Here is an 18176-nt window from a genome sequence, read left to right on the forward strand (position 1 = left end):
TTTTGTTCCTGAGTAAAGTCATTTGGAGTTGCTCTAAAAGGACTGTCCTTTATCCATTTGTCCATATGTCCCTGGGCACCCTGGCCCCTCTAGGGAAGGTGCTAGTGTGACAGCCTACACCACCCTCCCATCCTGGGGACCTTCCATACAACCCTTCCGGCTAAAGAGAGAGAAAAGTGGGGCGAGGGCTGGGCACCTTGTAAACTCCCTTGTGTTGGCTTGCCTTACATAAGCGGCTCAGGAAAAACTCCCTCGAGGGAGGTGTGGGCAAAGGAGAAGTTTAATAATGCAGCTGTCTTGGAAACAGCACAGGGTGTTAAGTCATGATGGCTATAAAGAGTGAGGGTCACAGCATTGTCAAAGGTGTGTGTGGGTGAGGGTCACAGTATTGTCAAAGGTGTGTGGGGGTGAGGGTCACAGTATTGTCAAAGGTGTGTGGTGGGTGAGAGTCACAGTATTGTCAAAGGTGTGTGTGGGTGAGGGTCACAGCACTGTCAAAGGTGTGTGTGGGTGAGGGTCACAGCACTGTCAAAGGTGTGTGGTGGGTGAGGGTCACAGCATTGTCAAAGGTGTGTGTGGGTGAGGGTCACAGCATTGCCAAAGGTGTGTGTGGGTGAGGGTCACAGTATTGTCAAAGGTGTGTGTGGGTGAGGGTCACAGCATTGCCAAAGGTGTGTGTGGGTGAGGGTCACAGTATTGTCAAAGGTGTGTGTGGGTGAGGGTCACAGCATTGTCAAAGGTGTGTGTGGGTGAGGGTCACAGCATTGTCAAAGGTGTGTGTGGGTGAGGGTCACAGCACTGTCAAAGGTGTGTGGTGGGTGAGGGTCACAGCATTGTCAAAGGTGTGTGTGGGTGAGGGTCACAGCACTGTCAAAGGTGTGTGGTGGGTGAGGGTCACAGCATTGTCAAAGGTGTGTGTGGGTGAGGGTCACAGCATTGTCAAAGGTGTGTGGTGGGTGAGGGTCACAGCATTGTCAAAGGTGTGTGGTGGGTGAGGGTTACAGTATTGTCAAAGGTGTGTGGGGGTGAGGGTCACAGCATTGTCAAAGGTGTGTGTGGGTGAGAGTCACAGTATTGTCAAAGGTGTGTGTGGGTGAGGGTCACAGCATTGTCAAAGGTGTGTGTGGGTGAGGGTCACAGCATTGTCAAAGGTGTGTGGTGGGTGAGGGTCACAGCATTGTCAAAGGGTATGTGGGGGAGGGTTACAGTATTGTCAAAGGGGTGTGTGAGGGTCACAGCATTGTCAAAGGTGTGTGGTGGGTGAGGGTCACAGCATTGTCAAAGGTGTGTGTGGGTGAGGGTCACAGCATTGTCAAAGGGGTATGTGGGTGAGGGTTACAGTATTGTCAAAGGGGTGTGTGAGGGTCACAGCATTGTCAAAGGTGTGTGTGGGTGAGGGTTACAGTATTGTCAAAGGTGTGTGGTGGGTGAGGGTCACAGCATTGTCAAAGGTGTGTGGTGGGTGAGGGTTACAGTATTGTCAAAGGTGTGTGGGGGTGAGGGTCACAGCATTGTCAAAGGTGTGTGTGGGTGAGGGTCACAGTATTGTCAAAGGTGTGTGGTGGGTGAGGGTCACAGCATTGTCAAAGGTGTGTGTGGGTGAGGGTCACAGCATTGTCAAAGGTGTGTGGTGGGTGAGGGTCACAGCATTGTCAAAGGTGTGTGGTGGGTGAGGGTCACAGCATTGTCAAAGGTGTGTGTGGGTGAGGGTCACAGCATTGTCAAAGGTGTGTGTGGGTGAGGGTCACAGCATTGTCAAAGGTGTGTGGTGGAACAGAGTGAAAGGCACCATCGCTGCTAGGAGAGCAGCTCAATAGCCTGGAGCCCTTCCTCATCCCCTTGTCCTCAGAGAAGTAGAAGAAACAGTTTTGTTCTTGGGGACACAGTCATGGTTTCGTCCTTCCCCCGTACGTATTCCTGAGTTTAAATTTGATGTTCTGCCTCCCTGGAGCCTCTTAGAATGACCTAACCACTAAAGAACCAGATATGTGAACAATCAAATTTTATTTTTATAAAAATGAAAATCATAACAGCTAGCCTAAGGAAAGGGCTAGCCCAGAACCCCGGATGAACAGGTTTCCTTGGTCTTTTCTTAGTTTCAAAACAAAACCAGACGAGTGCCAACCTTCACGTGTCAGCTCCCTGACACTGGCCAAAGTTAAGATTTGACTAAGGAGATGGCTGGTACCAGCACGTGTTCTAGCAACTGCACCCCGCTCTCTAGCTGGGATGGTGGGAGCCCCTCACTGCACTCTGTAGGCTGCATGGTGCTGTGAAGGTTTGGGGACAGGATTGGCCCTACTATAAATACTTGAGTTCAGGGACATTCTCCTAAGACCACAGGTCCCGGGAGGCCACATCGGAGTCAGCTGCAGTGTCCAAGAGTCAGTGCTTCAGGCACCCGGGCATGGTGGTCACAGGTCGAGAGCACAGCAGGGCTGGGAAGGAGTGAGGTAAAACCTGCCAAGCAAGAGAGGTCCCTGAGTAGCTGAGTTGCCCAGCCCATAGGCAGGGGTGTCGGTCACGGGTTTTCAAAGTCTAGGACGTGGAGGTTGTAGGACAGGGCAGCATAGAGGTGCCTGGTGGTGAATCGCAGGCAGTACACAGGACTGCTGAGTGGGGTCGATGTCAGAGGGAAGGCCTGTAAGGAAGCGCAGAGAAAGAAATGAGTTTTTTAAATATTAAATGGGGTGCCCCAACTCAGGAGTTCCAGACCCAGTGAAACAGGACTTGTACCACTCTAGGCTGCTTGCAGACTGCTTTCGGTACAACCTTGGCCACACCACCCACTCAGATGCAGCCCAAAAGGAGTCTTGACATACCAGAGGCATGCACTGGGTGAGACACTTACATGCAGGCAAGCCCTTTGGCGCCGGTCCCACAGCCGCACAACCCCGTAGTAGGAGGAGCCTGTGGCCAGCAGGTGGTTGCCATCAGTCTGCAGGCAGTATAAGGTACTGTCATGGGGCTCCTCCCACTCCATGACACATTTCCTGTCCAGGGAGAGAGAGGGATATAAGTAGGTTTGGTGCCCTCCAGCCCAGCCTCTTCAGGGGTGGGGACTCGTAGGGAGCATTCCTTAACAACAAACCTAACAGGAGGGCTTCTCTGCCGAGGCAAGACATCCTCATCTGTGTTCTCCTGGCAGACTACCTGACATGGGACCCATGAGAGATGCATACAGGTCTCAGCAAGGTCTAGGAGATGATGCCAAGGAACGATTTCCTGCTGACTTGTAGAGGCGCTGAGAAATGTCTGCCTTCCCTCAGTCTCCCAGGCTGTAATGACCAGAGCTGCCTAAGGGTGCAGAAGCTGAACTTGATATGACCGTGCTGACAGGGACTAAAAGGAGCCTGCACTGGTCCAGAGCTCCGTCAAGTCCTACCCATCCGGCATACTTACCGGGTACTTGTGCGGAGGTCCCAGAAGCGAACGTAGGTGTCATAACCACAGGACAACAGTGTAGACGGGGACTCATACATGACATCCAGCACCCCAGCCCCTGGAGGAAAGTTACTGCCAAGATGTGTGATCAGCTGCCCACTGGAGGAGAAAAGAGGGACAGGAAGTGGAAGGCTGTCTACCTTGGCCATGCTGGCATCGGACCTTGGGGGATACATAGCTCTCCATCACAGGGGGAGGGGGGTGGGCTTTGGGGGATGGGTGCTCCCTGAAGAAGAGCGCTATAGGAGGATATGCCTAGCCACTAGACCTCCACATAGCAACACTGCCCACCCCTCCCCCCACTATCCCAGCCCCCAGCTGAAGCCTCAGTGGGGCAAATGCAATAGCCCTCCTCCATCACACCTGCATGCCGCCTGCCTGCTCACTCTGGGGCAATGAATGGGTCTTGCTGAAGGGGTCGGCCCCCCTCAGAAGCACACACTTGGTTACTTTATACTCCTTGATCTGGCAGGTCATGCAGTTCTGAGCTGCCTGAGTCCAGTGCCTTAATTCCTGCCTGTAATCTGGGGCTCAAACCTTATTGGGGATAAAGACCACACAAAGGGAGAAAGGGGAGTCCTAGGAGATGTTAAAACAAGTAAACACCTTTGTGTTCAGGGACAGAAATAGCTGAGAAAGCAGCTTAGTGTGCTGGTCCCTGGTGTTCTCGGTCTCTGGCCCCCAGCCCAGGGCTAACACGCCTCTGTGATCACAGCCCCCAGCCTGCTGGGCTCCAGCCTGCTCCCCCACCCACACCCACCCGGTGGCCGAGAACAGATTACTGAGAAGAACAATTTCTTTGTGACTGTGTAATTCCCTCCGTGACCGCGGCAGTGGGCAGACCTCTCACCCCATGCCAGACCCCTAGCAACCACATAGGGGGGCCTCTTGGCCCTAGCAACTGCCCCTCAACATCAAGTGCACCAGCTAATCCTTGTGGCCTGGGGACCGGTGGATGTATTGAGCTTCTGCAGAATGTTTGGAGGGAATGAAGGCGAAGCGGCACCCTCTGGGCCCAGTGCCTCAGCCTCCTTTACAAGGCCCTCCTTCATGGCACGACAGACAGGAGAAACAAAGCCATGGACATGTCATGGGGGATGCTCAGGTAAGAGGCCCAGGCCCAGGGCAGAGGGGACTTCACTGACTCAGTGGCCTAAGCAGTGACTGGGCTACCAGGTTGTCCCCAGCCTACTCCCCAAAAAGCCCCCATCCTAAAGGGGGCCTGAAGACAGTCCGAGGTGCTCTCTCTACCTACTTGACTTTTCACTGTGAACACTGACAGCCTCTAAGGATCCCTGCTGCTGTTCACACAATGGTTAAGTCCCAAATTGGCACCTCTGTGCCCACCCACATTCCCGGGACATTTTTTATATGTGTATGCAGTGTTCCAGAGTTGGCCTGGGGAGATAAAGATAGGCTGGGTGGTGGTGGTGGCACACACTTTTAATCCCAGCACTCAGGAGGCAGAGGCAGGTTGATCTCTGTAAGTTCAAGGCCAGCCTGGGCTACAAAGTAAGTTCCAGGATAGCCAGGGATACTCACAGAGAAACCCTGTCTTGAAAAACCAAACCAAGCCAAAAACCCAGGCTTGTCTTGTCTTCCTGAGGGAACAGTAGACATCTTCTCTCCATGTCAGTATCTGATACAGACCAGTGGGCCTTGCTTCCCTGCCTTTCTAGACCAGCCACCAAACATGACAGCCATGGGAGGGGGGCAGGGTCTCCATCTCAGAGGTACGCTTGTGTATGTGTACACCAGGTGGGAGCTGTTGCACGCTACAATCCTTCCTCCTCTTTCCAGATTTTGGGGCCCTGCCCACTCCATTAGTGAGGCTGTAAGGAATGATTGAGGAGCTCTCCCCTTTAATCTATGGAAGTAATTTCATGTTTGTTTGAAATAGAAGATGAAAGACTGGGGGTAGGGGTGGAGCCCAGTGGAGCCCCATCTGCCCACCCTGTTGCTGGGATTCTGAGAGAATGAGGGCTGGGCACCCACTGCGCGTGGGGTCAGAAGTGAGAGAGAGGACACATCCAGATAGAGCCACTAATCTGGGTCTTGTCCACTTCCCAAGAAGCCACCAATACAGCACAGCCCAAGGCATCTAGGAGATCCCCAGAGGCCCAGCCCGTCATCTGCTTGCCCTGGCCTGAGAGGTTTCTGCTTTACCTTCTCTGGGTCTCTCAAGTGGCCACACACACTTTAAACCACCAATAAAAAGATACAATTTCTTTGGCCTTGAGGCTCAGGACTCTCAAAGCTCTGTTGTATAGCACTGCAAGGTTAAGTTCAGAGCATCAGCTGACGCACCAGGCTCTGGGGAATGGCCGGTCTCTTCTAATAGGAGCCCTGCTGGGGCTTTGATTTGAGAAAACAAACAGAAATGGCACCGTGGGCCCTTTGGAATCCCATCCCAGCCCCAATTTAAGTTGAAAACTGTAGCTTAACTGTTGTGATGGAGGGAGAAACTGGTCAACAATAGCTCTAAACAGTCTGTCTTCAGCTTTTCTGTGCCGCTTTTCTCACTGCAAGTGTGTTCTTGCAAAAACGATTAGATTGCAATTTGTATAACGTGGTGACCCCCAAATTCAGACGTTTCACCCCTTTTCTCTGGAAAGAATGTTAAGAATGCTTCTCAGCCTCTCACTGTAGGGGGCAAATGGGGTGGTGTGTGCAGAGCCTTGGCTGTCCCACAACTTGTGTGGGAACAGGGCTGCTGTTCTGAGCCCCAGGCCAAGACAGGAGCAAAAACTGGGCTTGTCACTATGGAGAATCAGACAAAAAGTCCCTTCCCTTCCAGATCTTGTAGACAAAGCCGAGGCCTCTAGGAACTGCTGAGGGCTGGGGGGACCTGCACACCCTAGCCTCCCCAAGCTGACTCCAGCAATTCTCTCTCCACCCAGGGAAAGATAAAGACAGATGGGGCAGCCTGCAGGGAGAGCCTGATGAACAAGACAGGCTAAGCAGGAGTGCTGAAGGAGGCCCGTTCCCCTGGCACAGCCTCTACGGCCTCCCCTAGGGAGGCTCTAGTGCCTGGGCAGGAACAAGCCCAATGGGACCTGGCTCACCCTGCTGAGGACAAGGAAGAGAAAAATGCTGTCATGCCATCAGCCACTATGGCCACCACGGTCCTGTTGACAGAGGCCTTCTCCCCATTCCCCCTCCCCCTCTGTTTCTTTTCTTTCTTTTTTCTTTTTTTCTTTTTTGGAGACAGGGTTTCTTCTGTGTAGCCTTGGCTGTCCTCACACTCACTCTGTAGAAGACCGGGCTGGCCTCAAACTCAGGTTCACCATGCTCTGCGGATTAAGAGTGTGCGCCACCAATACCATTCAGCAACCCTGCTTCACTCTTTACACCTCGCCTGGCCCAGACACTCACCACAGGCCTCTTGTACTAGAATATTCTGAGGCTCCCAGTCCATAGTGATGCATGCTGTGGCTCTCACACCATTTTCCTGGTGCCTGGTGGTGCTTCCCTTTGGGTAAAGCAAGGACACCTCACCTGAGCCGTAACAGTAGTTTGGAGGGAAGAAACCACTGAGGTATGACAAGCAGCTTATTTCCTCTCTACAAGGCCAAAAGGCCTGATGGTTATATCAGGCCAGGGTCACTAAAGAGTGAGTGATTTCCCCTCTTCTCTCTCCTCCCTTACCCACTAATGGAGCACCTTCCACATGCAAGGTCCTGTGCCTTAACAGAAACTGCAGGAAGATGGGCCTGCGCTATGAAGGAGGCGCTGTCCCTCATTAAGGAGTGTTCGTCTAGTGGGGGGAGAGAAGTCTACATTTATACTCAACTAGTAATTCAAAGAAAAAAGTGTTCTCGAGGGCTGGAGAGATGGCTCAGTGTTTAAGAGCGCCACCTACTCTTCCAGAGGTCCTGAGATCAATTCCCAGCAACCACACGGTGGCTCATAACCATCTATAATGAGATCTGCTGCCCTCTTCTGTTAAGCACTCACATGCAATAAATAAAGTAAATAAATCTTTTTTTAAAAAGTGTTCTAGAATGGAAAATAGACATTTATGGGTGAGAGGAATAAGTGCTTCTTCAGTTAGTGATGGATGGTGACAGACAGAAGGAATGACAATGAGAAGGTGAGGCTGAGCCTTTGGTTGGGCATGAGGCATGGACTGTGTGAGGGGACGTGTGGCAGTCTCCGGCATCCAGACCACAGGGGCAGAGTCCCAGATCAGCCTATAGATCATGAATAAATAAGCCAAAGCTACAGAGGAAATACTTTTAAGCCACATACTAAGAAAACAAAATCCAGGAGGTGGACCAAGCTGCAAAATCACCCTAGTATTATCACTCCAGGAATGGAGACGGCCTGAGTAGCTGCTACCTTTGGAGCAGCTCACATGGTGGACTCCCCATGTCTGGCAGGCACCAAGCTGAGTGCTTCCCACATACTGGCTCATGTGGTCCTTAGAATAGGCTCGAGCTCTCTTAACCCCACTTTACAGATGAATAAGCCAAGGCTCAGGCTGTACCTGATAAACAGAAGTCAAGACCGTAGAATCAGATTTGCACGTTCCAATGCCCAGTCTTGGTGGTGGCTCTCCCCACCACTCTCATACACACAGTACCTTAGACACCATCTGACCAGTTGCCCAGCTGGCCTTGCCCCAGTAGATCCAGGGTCCATGGCCAGGTCCTTATTTGTACTCTGCAAGCCTCTGTACCTCATAGGTGCCTAAGGGGGAAGTCCTCAATGGGAGTAAGAGAATCTAGGGAACATACCCCAAATTAAAAGTTTTTTCCAAATGTTTCTTGGAAAGGTTGCGGGTGCCATGGTGTGCTTCTGGAAGTCAGGGGGCAATTTAAAGGAGGCAGTTCCTTCCTCCCATGTAGGTTCTGGGGATCAAACACAAGTTGTCAGCCTCAGTGACAAGAATCTTTGCCGACTGAACCACCTGCCCCAGATTCCAATTGTAACAGTGGAGATGTGGGGGCTGAAGATGCTGCAGAAGTTACAGTCCCTGCTACCTCAGGTGTGAGGAGAAGGCGCACAGTGTCTGTCACAGGTGTGTGAGCATGCATTCCCTCCAGCACCCACCAGAGCACACGTGTTCAGACACAATGGCTCAAAGGCCAGGCAGCCCACTTTGTACTGCTAACAAGGCGATGTAATTACAGGAAAGGGCAGCGGGCAGATAAAAGGATACAAAATTTCAACATCTGTTGCCATAAAGGGATAAGGAGAAGTGAAACGCAAAGTATCAGTTTGGTGTCAGCAGGCAGAGAGCGGATTTCAAAGAGTTCAGGGGGACAGAGGGGACAAGAAAGCAAAAGCAAAGGGGGAGAAAGAATAAGAAATTACAGGGTTCCTTCAAGAAGTAAAGAAGAAGAAAAAAAAAAAAAGAATGAAAAAGCTGTCAGTAATACTTTCAAAGGAGAAGGCAGGTACTTTCAAGAGGGGCAGTCCCGTAATCACCCTGACTGAAGGCCAGGCCCCTGCACAGGGCGGGGGAGAGAAAGGCCAGGCAGACAAAGCCACATCTGGATGGGATGGGCGTTCATGATGTCCTCACTGCATCAGCCTGGGCTGATCACAGTTTCCGTCTCCATCCCTGTGCCTCTGCATTTGTTGTTAGCAAATGCCCCCTGGTCGCAGACCGCCCTCCCAAGGTGACGCTAGATCGCCAGCATATCTGGGGCTGACCAGGTAGCCCTTACAAGTAGGCTAACTCAGTACTCAATAGAAGAGGCCATGGGGACAGAGCAAGGAGAGAGTCATGAGGGGACACCGATAGTGCTGACATGGGAGGTTCCCTAAGGCAGAGATGGTTTCCAGCCACGGGGCTGACCTGACCATTCCCTGGTTGAGAAGAGACTTAATAGCTTCAAGATAGAAATGAAAGCAAATCAGAGAACAGAGATGACCCTGGCCTTAGGGGACAGGGAAGTAAAGGTTTTTGTGTAGAGACCCGTGAACACACAACCTGTATGGTGGCAGTACCCAGAGGGCTCAATGCCTTAGGAACAGTGAAGTCACCAAAAGCCCCCGACATGCTTCCCTTCCCTACTTCATAGTCCCCAGGATGGCTTAGGGCCAATGGCTGGACCCCCTGTGACACGTTCAGATCTGGAGTCATAGGCTTCTCTACCCTGCAGCTTACCCATCCCCAGCCACAGGGGTACCCTGAGTGTTCTGCTCTAAGGAACCAATGCTAGAACCAGGCAGCTCAAATGCCTGCTGGTAGAAAATGCAAGTCCTATATATAGCAACAGCAGGCTCACAGTGGCGGAAGGTGATGTCAGGCACTGAGACCTACTAGGCCTTCCAGTAGCTGGGAGCTGTGTGCAGGCGCCAACGCTGGCACTCCTGGGCCTATGCAAGTGCCTTGTTGAAATGCAGAGGATACGAAGTATACTCTGATTCCTCAGGCCTCACATTAAGGAACAGGATAGCTCTGGCACAGTCGCTCAGAGCCTGACAAGACTACTTCAGTGGCTGGCTGTCACTAGAGAACTGAACACTGAGCCTGAAGACCGTCAGCTGTCAGACACTGAGTCTTGTGCACCTTGCAACTGAATGTGGGGCCCATCCTCCTCATTGGAAATCCCCTCTCCTTGGACTTAATCTACTGTACTGTTCCAACAGAAGAAAAAACTGAAAAGGAGATAGGACAGGCAACCTCTAGCCAGTACCTTCCTCACCTCTCTTCCCTGCTTAGCCCCTGGTACCCTGAAAGGACTGTCCGGATATTCTGACGACAGTATAGGCTGCTAGGAATGGGTACCTGAGAGATGAATTGTGGCACTAGCTCTAAAGGTGGCACAAATGGTGCCCAGTGGGATAACTGCACCTCCTGGGTGTCCCAACCCCCACTATCACCTAAGGGTAGCCCAGATGCCGAGAGCCACCCCCACCCCAAGTCAGCACACACATAAAAGAAAATTCAGGCTGCGCTCAGGTTTCGGCGGTGACAGGTTAAAAGCAAAGCATCCAGCCAGTGCATTCCGCCCAGCCAGCGTCCTGCCGGCAACACCACTCCACCTTGCAGATTGCCTGTCAGTCAGGCTTTGGTGTTATTGAAAGATCAAACTTGGTCCTGCCTGTTCATTACCTTAATCCTGTTTTCTACATGGCTTTATTATCTGCTTGGGCTTCTTTAGGAAAGACAGCTCCAGAGTTGTCCTGGCCACCTATTTCCTCCCACCAGGGCATCTCTTCACCCTGCCCTGCTCAGTTGCCTCTTCCCATGATGAGTAGGGCATTCTGGAGCTAGAGAGGAGGCAACACCATGTGATACCTAGGGTGGCCCTGTTACATGCAGAACCCAGAAGTGACCAGAAAATACACTGACAATAACCTATTTGATTCCAGTGCAACCCAAGGCCTCAGCTGTCTTGTGCCCATTCTTTTTGTTTGTTTGTTGGTTGGTTTTTTTGTTTTTGTTTTTTCAAGACAGGGTTTCTCTGTGTAGCCTTGGCTGTCCTGGACTCTTTGTAGACCAGGCTGGCCTCAAACTCACAGCGATCTGCCTGCCTCAGCCTCCTGAGTGTTGGGATTAAAGGCGTGTGTCACCACACCCGGCAGCTTGTGTCCCATTCTTACTTAGGTTCATTGTGAATTCAGTAAAGTGTCAGTGCTTGGAGCTGACGAGGGTTAGGGATTTCATGAGAATGATGTTCAAAGAGCCAGTCCAGTAGAACTGCATCTTGATCTTAAATCCCCTTCAAAGTAACCACAGGCTATCCAACCTTTGTCTGTTTCTTTGGTTTAGTTTGTTGAGACAGGGTCTCTCTCTATAGTACTGGCTTGTCCTAGAACTCACGATGTAGACCAGGCTGGCTTTGAATGCAGAGATCCACCTGCCTCAGTCTCCCAAGTGCTAGGATTAAAGGCCACTACCGCCCACAGATCATCCCACCTTTGAGATGCTGCTAGGCTATGGTGATGTACCCAGGCCACCCTCTCTGAGAAGGGCCCAGGCAAAGGGAATGGTGGTACATGAGCCTCAGCTGTGTGAAACTGAAACTGTTGGCACAAATGCCCATCCATGGACCACAGCCCTATTGGCAAGACCCTTCTCTGTGCTGTGAGGCCAGTGGTTTCCTCTCCTACTATTGGCCTCTACTACTGGTATTCTAGAAACTGAGAGGTGAGGTCCCCACAAGCTCTTTGGTACTGTAGAAGAAGGCAAAGGATGCAGGTGTCAGACAGTGGGGAGCATTTTCATAATTATTTAATAATAATCACTTATGTTATCGGGAACAATGAATTCCCATTTTTCAGTCCCTAATATGAAAAGCAAAGTCCAGAGAGGCCCAGAGGAGGTTGGTATGTGCAGTGCAGATCTGGAGTGGGACCCTGTAAGGCCACACAGTCAGAGCTTCTGAACTCCTACTGCTTGCAGCACACAGCTCCATGAGAGAGGGCCCCTCCTGCCTCAGCCTTACAAGGGGCAAGGACTGGTGGCAGTTCTACAGAATGAATTCAGGAGAACAAATCCACAGTGTGCAAGATGCCAACAACCCTGGGACATGAGATCACAGGAGCCCTAGATTAGCTAAGCTGGCATGGGGTGATGTGACCACTTACTGCATTAACAAAAGTAGTAGATCTAAAGTGAGGGAGGTGACAGCACTCATCTCACATGAGACCACACGTGGACTGGTCACTGCTCAAAGAACTGAATCGGAAACATTAAGGTAAAATGGTCCTGAAGCCGGTGTGAGGCTGCTCCATAGGACGCCACTGTCCCACTGCTCATGTTCTTTCCTGTTAACCAAACCCAGATTCTGCAACACCTGCCTTTTTCTGCCAGTCTAGGAGAAGCTGGCTCTTCTCGCAGGCCAAAGAGGCAAAGCACAATGGTGCCTTCCTTGCCCCTTGCCAGGGTTTGGCTTAGGATGAGACCTTCAACGTAGTTTTGACAATCGGATGTGAGGAAAATTCTGTTAAGTGTTCCTGGGAAAGGCTTTTTCATTGTAAGATGGCCCCAAAAACAGACAAATCTTCCCTCTACCTTTGAATGTTGCCTAATGAGTTGGTGGCCCTGTTCTAAACAAGCCACCCTGACTGGGATGGCCGGGGAAAGCTGAGTTGATATGGGCCCTCATGGTCTGGAGCTACTGAACCCATCAGCCCTTCCACCCAACTGCTGGGTTCTTTGTCATCTTCGATCGTAATTCTATTCTTATTTGAGCTGTGTGAATTAGATTTTCATTACTTAGAGCCCAAAGCTATGTAACCGATTAACAACATTTATGAAGAACAAGCAAGGAACTAAAATGCACATAAATGTTGAAATTTTTTCTTAATTTAAAATTAATTCATGGAGGCACACACCTTTAATAGCAACACTCTGGGAGGCTGAGGCAGGTGGATTTCTGTTGAGTTCAAGGCCAGCCTGGTCTACAGAATGAGTACCCTGTCTCAGGGAAAAAAGAAAAAAGTAGGTAACGTACCCTATGATTCCATTTATATCATATCTTCAAAATAACAAAATTAGAGGTAGAGAGCATCTAAGTGCTTCTGGGAGTTAGAGGATGGCAAGCATGACCATGAAGGGTGTTGAGGAATCTCTATCTTTTTTTTTTTTTTTTTTCTAGACAGGGTTTTTCTGTGTAGCCTTGGCTGTCCTGGACTCGCTTTGTAGACCAGGCTAACTCCCAAGTGCTGGGATTAAAGGCGTGGGCCACCACGCCCGGCAGGAATCTGTATCTTGACTGAGGTGGTAGGTACAGAAGAAAGGCCTTTGGGTGTACCCCGTCGGTCTGCTTTGGACACCCTACTACAGTGCATGAGATGTTGTACAAGCAACATCCTATAAATATAGAATTATTTCAAAATAAAAGTTTTTGGTTAAAAATAACAAAACCACCCTATATCTGACAAAAGTCTAATATCTAAAATATTAGATATCTAAAATATCTAAAGAACTCAAGAAATTAAACACCACCAAACCAAATAACCCAATTGAGAAACAGAGCTCGGAACTAAACAGAGAATTCTCAACAGAGGAATATCAAATGGCTGAGAAACACTTAAAGAAATGCTCAACCTCCTTAGTCATCAGGGAAATGCAAATCAAAACAACTCTGAGATTCCATCTTACACCCATCAGAATGGCTAAGATCAAAAATTCAAGTGACACTACATGCTGGCAAGGATGTGGGGAGAGAGGAACAGTGCTTCATTGCTGGTGGGAATGCAAACTAGTACAGCCACTTTGGAAATCTATCTGGCGCTATATCAGAAAACTGGGAATAAGACCCAGCTATTCCACTCCTTGGAATATACCAGAAGATGCTCCAGCACACAACAAGAACATTTGCTCAACCATGTTCATAGCAGCCTTATTCATAATAGCCAGAACATGGAAACAGCCTAAGTGTCCATCAGTAGAAGGATGGGTAAAGAAACTGTGGTACATATACACTATGGAATACTACTCAGCTATTAAAAACAAGAAATTCCAGAAATCTGTGGACAAATGGATTTAACTAGAAATGATAATAATGAGTGAGTTAACCCAGAAGCAGAAAGAGTCAAATGGTATAGACTCACTTAAATCTGCACACTAGCCCAAGGGGCATGTCCCATGAAAGTCGTCACTTATCAGGAAAGTGGGACAGAGGGGAGGACATCCTATTGGGACTCTAGGTGAGAGAAGCAAGGAAGAATGGGGAAATAGAAGGATCCAGAAGGTCCTAGAAACCTACAAGAAGAACATTATGATGGGCAGATCTGGACCTGCTCAAACTATGGCACCAGCCAAGGACAATATGTGCAGTAAACTTTCAACCCCTACCCATATTTAGCCAATGGACAGGACATTCTCCACAGTTGAGTGGAGAGTGGGGTCTGACTTTCACACGAACTCTGGTGCCCCATATTTGACCACGTCCCCTGGATGGGGAGGCCTGGCGGCACTCAGGAAGGATAGAAGGCTACCAAGAAGAGACTTGATACCCTATGAGTATATACAGGGGGAGGAGGTCCCCCTCAGTCACAGTCATAGGGGAGGAGAGTAAGGGGAAAATAGGAGGGAGGGAGGAATGGGAGGATACAAGGGATGGGATAACAATTGAGATGTAATATGAATAAATTAATAAAATAGATTTTTAAAAATAACAAAACCAAAACAGAACAGCAGACAATCAAATGAGACCATGTTAAGCTTGCCAGCTGGAGATTATGAAGAAAGCCTGGTTAGATTTTAGTAGCTCTACACAGTTATCTTCTAGGCTCTGCGGGCCTCTTCTGAGCTTTTTTACGTTCTAACGATCCCCGGCTGAGGACAGATTACATAGCCAGGCACTCCTGACAGGATGTATTCAGTCCAAGTAGAGAGTCCTGATTCTATGCCATTACTCAACTGTTCCAGGTGATTCTATATCTCTTCACCCTACCCTCAGGTACCTCCCCAAGAAGGCACTGCAGCTGTCAGTGGGTGGCAGGGCAGGATTTCTCCCCAGCCTCCTCTGGTACCAGGAGGCTAACTGAGGCAGGAGCTGCTTAGTTAGCTCTTTTGTCTCCCAGCTGCCCCAGCCCTGCCCTCAGGGAGTGTTACTATGGGGCTAGGAATCTCTTACCTGTTGAGGTCCCAGATTCTCAGAGGTGAGAAGTGCCCACAACAAGCTGTTCCTGTCACAAAAGAGCTGCCAAACAAAAGGAGAGCAGAGTTAAAGCTGGCTTGTCAGAACTTGTGGCGGAAATGGCTACACATTAGAAATGCTGGGCTCTTTCCCCAGGGATCATGGGGTCAAGCCAGAAAAAGAAACATTGAGAGAGAAATGAGGAAGCACCACAGAAGTCTTGAAAGACAGCTTGGTGTGTGGAGAGGGGTGCAACCTCCCAAAGCTGTGAGCAAGCAGCCCATTGGCCTGCACTGCGCAGCACCTGGCTTGGACAGTGCAGCAGCTGAGGAGCTAGCTGTCAGTTGCTGATGAGAGAGATGTCTGCGTAGGCACTGGCTACTTTAACTACCAAAACTGTAGACTAGTGCCCACCTGTCATCTCCAAACTGAAACAAGGTCAGGGAAGAAGACATCCAGGGGCTCTCCTGTCCTAAGCCAAGGCCTCTCCAGGAACAGGCAGCATCCAACTTCCTCTTCATCTACCAGGCTGGCAGACCACTGGACACCAAGCAACCAAACTACAAAGTCCAGAGGTGTTACTGTCACCCAGCTCCTCCTCTGTTTTTTTCTTTAGCGTAAACCATTAAAAACTGGTCAAACCTTGGGTTAGAAACATAATAGCCACTTGGAAATCATTGGAGCAGGCAATTGGGCTCTCCAGACTGTGAGGAGTTGGGGCCAGGTGAAGGGGCGCCAGCACAGACACACTGGCATCTCTTTTGTTTTTGTTTTTTGTTTTTTCGAGACAGGATTTCTCTGTGTAGCCTTGACTGTCCTGGACTCCCTTTGTAGACCAGGCTGGCCTTGAACTCACAGCGATCCACCTGCCTCTGTCTCCTGAGTGCTGGGATTAAAGGCATGCACCACCACTGCCACCACCAGCCGGCCCACACAGGCATCTCTTAAGGAAGTCTCTCAAGGCCTCTAGGCCACAGGCCTAAATCAGCCTCAAGGTAATTCAATAGAGAGTGGTGGGGAAGGAGCCTGGAAGTTAATCCCCGCCACTCCTGTAGCTCTGACCTCCCAGCAGGTGGGGTAGAGGTACAGGAGAAGGGGGTGGGGAGTACAAACCCTTCCCAGGAACTCTTGTCCTTTGCTTGACCCCACCCACTCCTGGCTTTGACCATCTGCCACCAAGAAGAGGGCCTCTCACCTCTTTGATTGCTTGGACAGGACACCTAGGTTCCTTAACCAAAGCTGTCTTTTCCCTTTGCCCAAGTGCCATGAAGTTAGAATCCCTTTCTGGAGCTTAGGAGGGCCTAAGAGTTTAATCAAGCCATGTGAGCTTGTACAGAGATATTGATCAACCGGGCAGCATGCCGAATCCAAGGGACTGCCTGGGTATCAGGGAGTCAAGCTAGCCACAGATATAGTCCTGCCCTCTCCCCAAGGCCTATGGCCATTACAAAGAATGTGGCCAAAGGCACAGACCAGCCATATTTGAAGGTAGGTGCTAAAAGTGCATGAGCCTGGCCAATCCCTCCAGGACTACCAACATTCAGTTTGAATGCTTTGAAAGGACAACAGGGTCCGGGTTGTGTCCACTGGCAGCTTCACCCTCGGTTCTCTAATCTCCACAGCCCTAGCTTCCACCTGCTTGTGGTCAGCATGACATCTACCGCTCCATAGTTTCACTATGGTGGGTCCTATGCTGAGCCTGTTCCCATTGATTCCTCCCATGGCTTCCCCTAAGAATACTCCAGTCTAGTACAGTGCCGAGCCCAAAGGGTACTCAGTACAGATCCATGAACCTGACCAGAAAGGAAGGGCCTCCGGAGCTCAAAGGCAGTGAAGATGGGCCTTTGCTTCCTAAAGAAGCATGCTTCAAATCACCAAAGACTCAAACCTGAACAGGAACAGTGACAGTGATCCATGGGTGGGGAAGTAACAAGTCTCTCTGACTCCAAAACCTATACTTGCTAACTACAAAGCCCTAGCCAGAAGTTAGCCTAAATTTTCTTGACCTTTCTCAGCTCTTGTTCAGACCCTCAACTTGCCACTGACGACCTATCTCTGGCAAGACTGGCTTCATATAGGTCATAAGGTGCAAGATGGACATACAAGCCCTAGAATCAAGAAAGATACTAGGAAAGTTAGGGGTCCTATATGCAAGATGAAAAATCAAAGGGTAAGAGAGTTCAGAAAAATGGAGGCTGAGAAGGGACATTAACCTTTGTGGTAGTTTGAAAAAAAAAAAAAAAAAAAACCCCAGCTCCATAGGCTCCTAGGGGCTGGCACTATGGGGAGGTGTGGCCTTGGAGGACGTGTGTCACTGGGATGGGCTCTGAGGTCTCAGAAGCTCCAGCTGGGCCCAGTGGGTCTCACTCTTCCTGCTGCCTGCAGATCAGTATGTAGTACTCTTAGCTCCTCTCCAGCACCATGTGTGCCTGCACACTGCCATGCTTCCCGCCATGATGATAATGAACTAAACTTACTCCGTGCTGAAAGCCAGCCCCAATTAAAGGTTTCCCTTTTATAAGAGCTGCCGTCATGGTGTCTCTTCACAGCAATAGAAACCCCAACTAAGACAACCCTGGAGCCAGTGGTGGCGCACGCCTTTAATCCTAGCACTCGGGAGGCAGAGGCAGGCCAATCTCTGTGAGGTCAAGGCCAGCCTGGTCTACAAAGGGAGTCCAGGACAGTCAAGGCTACACAGAGAAACCCTGTCTCAAAAAACCAAAACCAAAACCAAAACCAAAAACAAAAACAAAACCAAAAACAAAAACAAAAAAAAGAAAGAAAGAAAAGAAAAAAAGACAGCCCTGGAGCTAGAGTTTCAGACAGTTGTAAGCTGTCCTTTATGGGACAGCCAAACTCTGACACCCTACAAAAGTAAAATGTGCTGTTAATCACTGAGTCATCTTTCCAGCCCCTTTATTTTGGTATGGCTTGGTTTTGAGAGCTGCCTGGGGATTCACTATGAAGCTCCAACTTGTGCTTTGAGTCAGAGGACTCTTCTGTGCTGGGATGACAGGTGTGCACCACCTGCTGGCGAAGGTGCATTTATTTAAGAAGGGACTTGGACATGTGAAGACTTTGGTATTGATTAGGGAATGGTATTTGATCTAATCCTTCAGACATGGGGCAATGGCTGTCGTTTACTTACTATTTGTTTAGAGATAAGGTCTTTGTATGTGGCCC

The 18176-nt window shown here is 49.9% G+C and overlaps 1 protein-coding gene and 1 long non-coding RNA gene across 3 annotated transcripts in view; one reads left to right on the forward strand and one right to left on the reverse strand.

Moving 5' to 3' along the window:
* The first annotated feature begins 125 nt into the window (after positions 1 to 125).
* On the forward strand, positions 126 to 1857 carry LOC127190100 (uncharacterized). Of its 2 annotated transcripts, none has more exons than XR_007830686.1 (3): positions 126 to 363; positions 706 to 980; positions 1555 to 1857. It is a non-coding gene; the product is annotated as an uncharacterized LOC127190100 (long non-coding RNA). The 2 variants fall into 2 exon arrangements; XR_007830687.1 differs by having other exon boundaries at positions 706 to 945; positions 1590 to 1857.
* A 621-nt stretch (positions 1858 to 2478) lies between these two features.
* Fbxw4 (F-box and WD repeat domain containing 4) overlaps positions 2479 to 18176 on the reverse strand; it is an 80627-nt gene continuing 64929 nt past the window's right edge. Inside the window, exons 6-9 of the mRNA XM_051146671.1 lie at positions 14991 to 15056; positions 3403 to 3543; positions 2852 to 2993; positions 2479 to 2641 (exon numbers count right to left, since the gene is read on the reverse strand). Of these exons, the coding sequence (XP_051002628.1) occupies positions 2522 to 2641; positions 2852 to 2993; positions 3403 to 3543; positions 14991 to 15056 (469 nt within the window). The 3' untranslated portion in view covers positions 2479 to 2521. The remainder of the gene's footprint in view (positions 2642 to 2851; positions 2994 to 3402; positions 3544 to 14990; positions 15057 to 18176) is intronic.

Source organism: Acomys russatus, chromosome 5 (genome assembly GCF_903995435.1).
Source record: "Acomys russatus chromosome 5, mAcoRus1.1, whole genome shotgun sequence".
Classification (NCBI taxonomy): domain Eukaryota; kingdom Metazoa; phylum Chordata; class Mammalia; order Rodentia; family Muridae; genus Acomys; species Acomys russatus.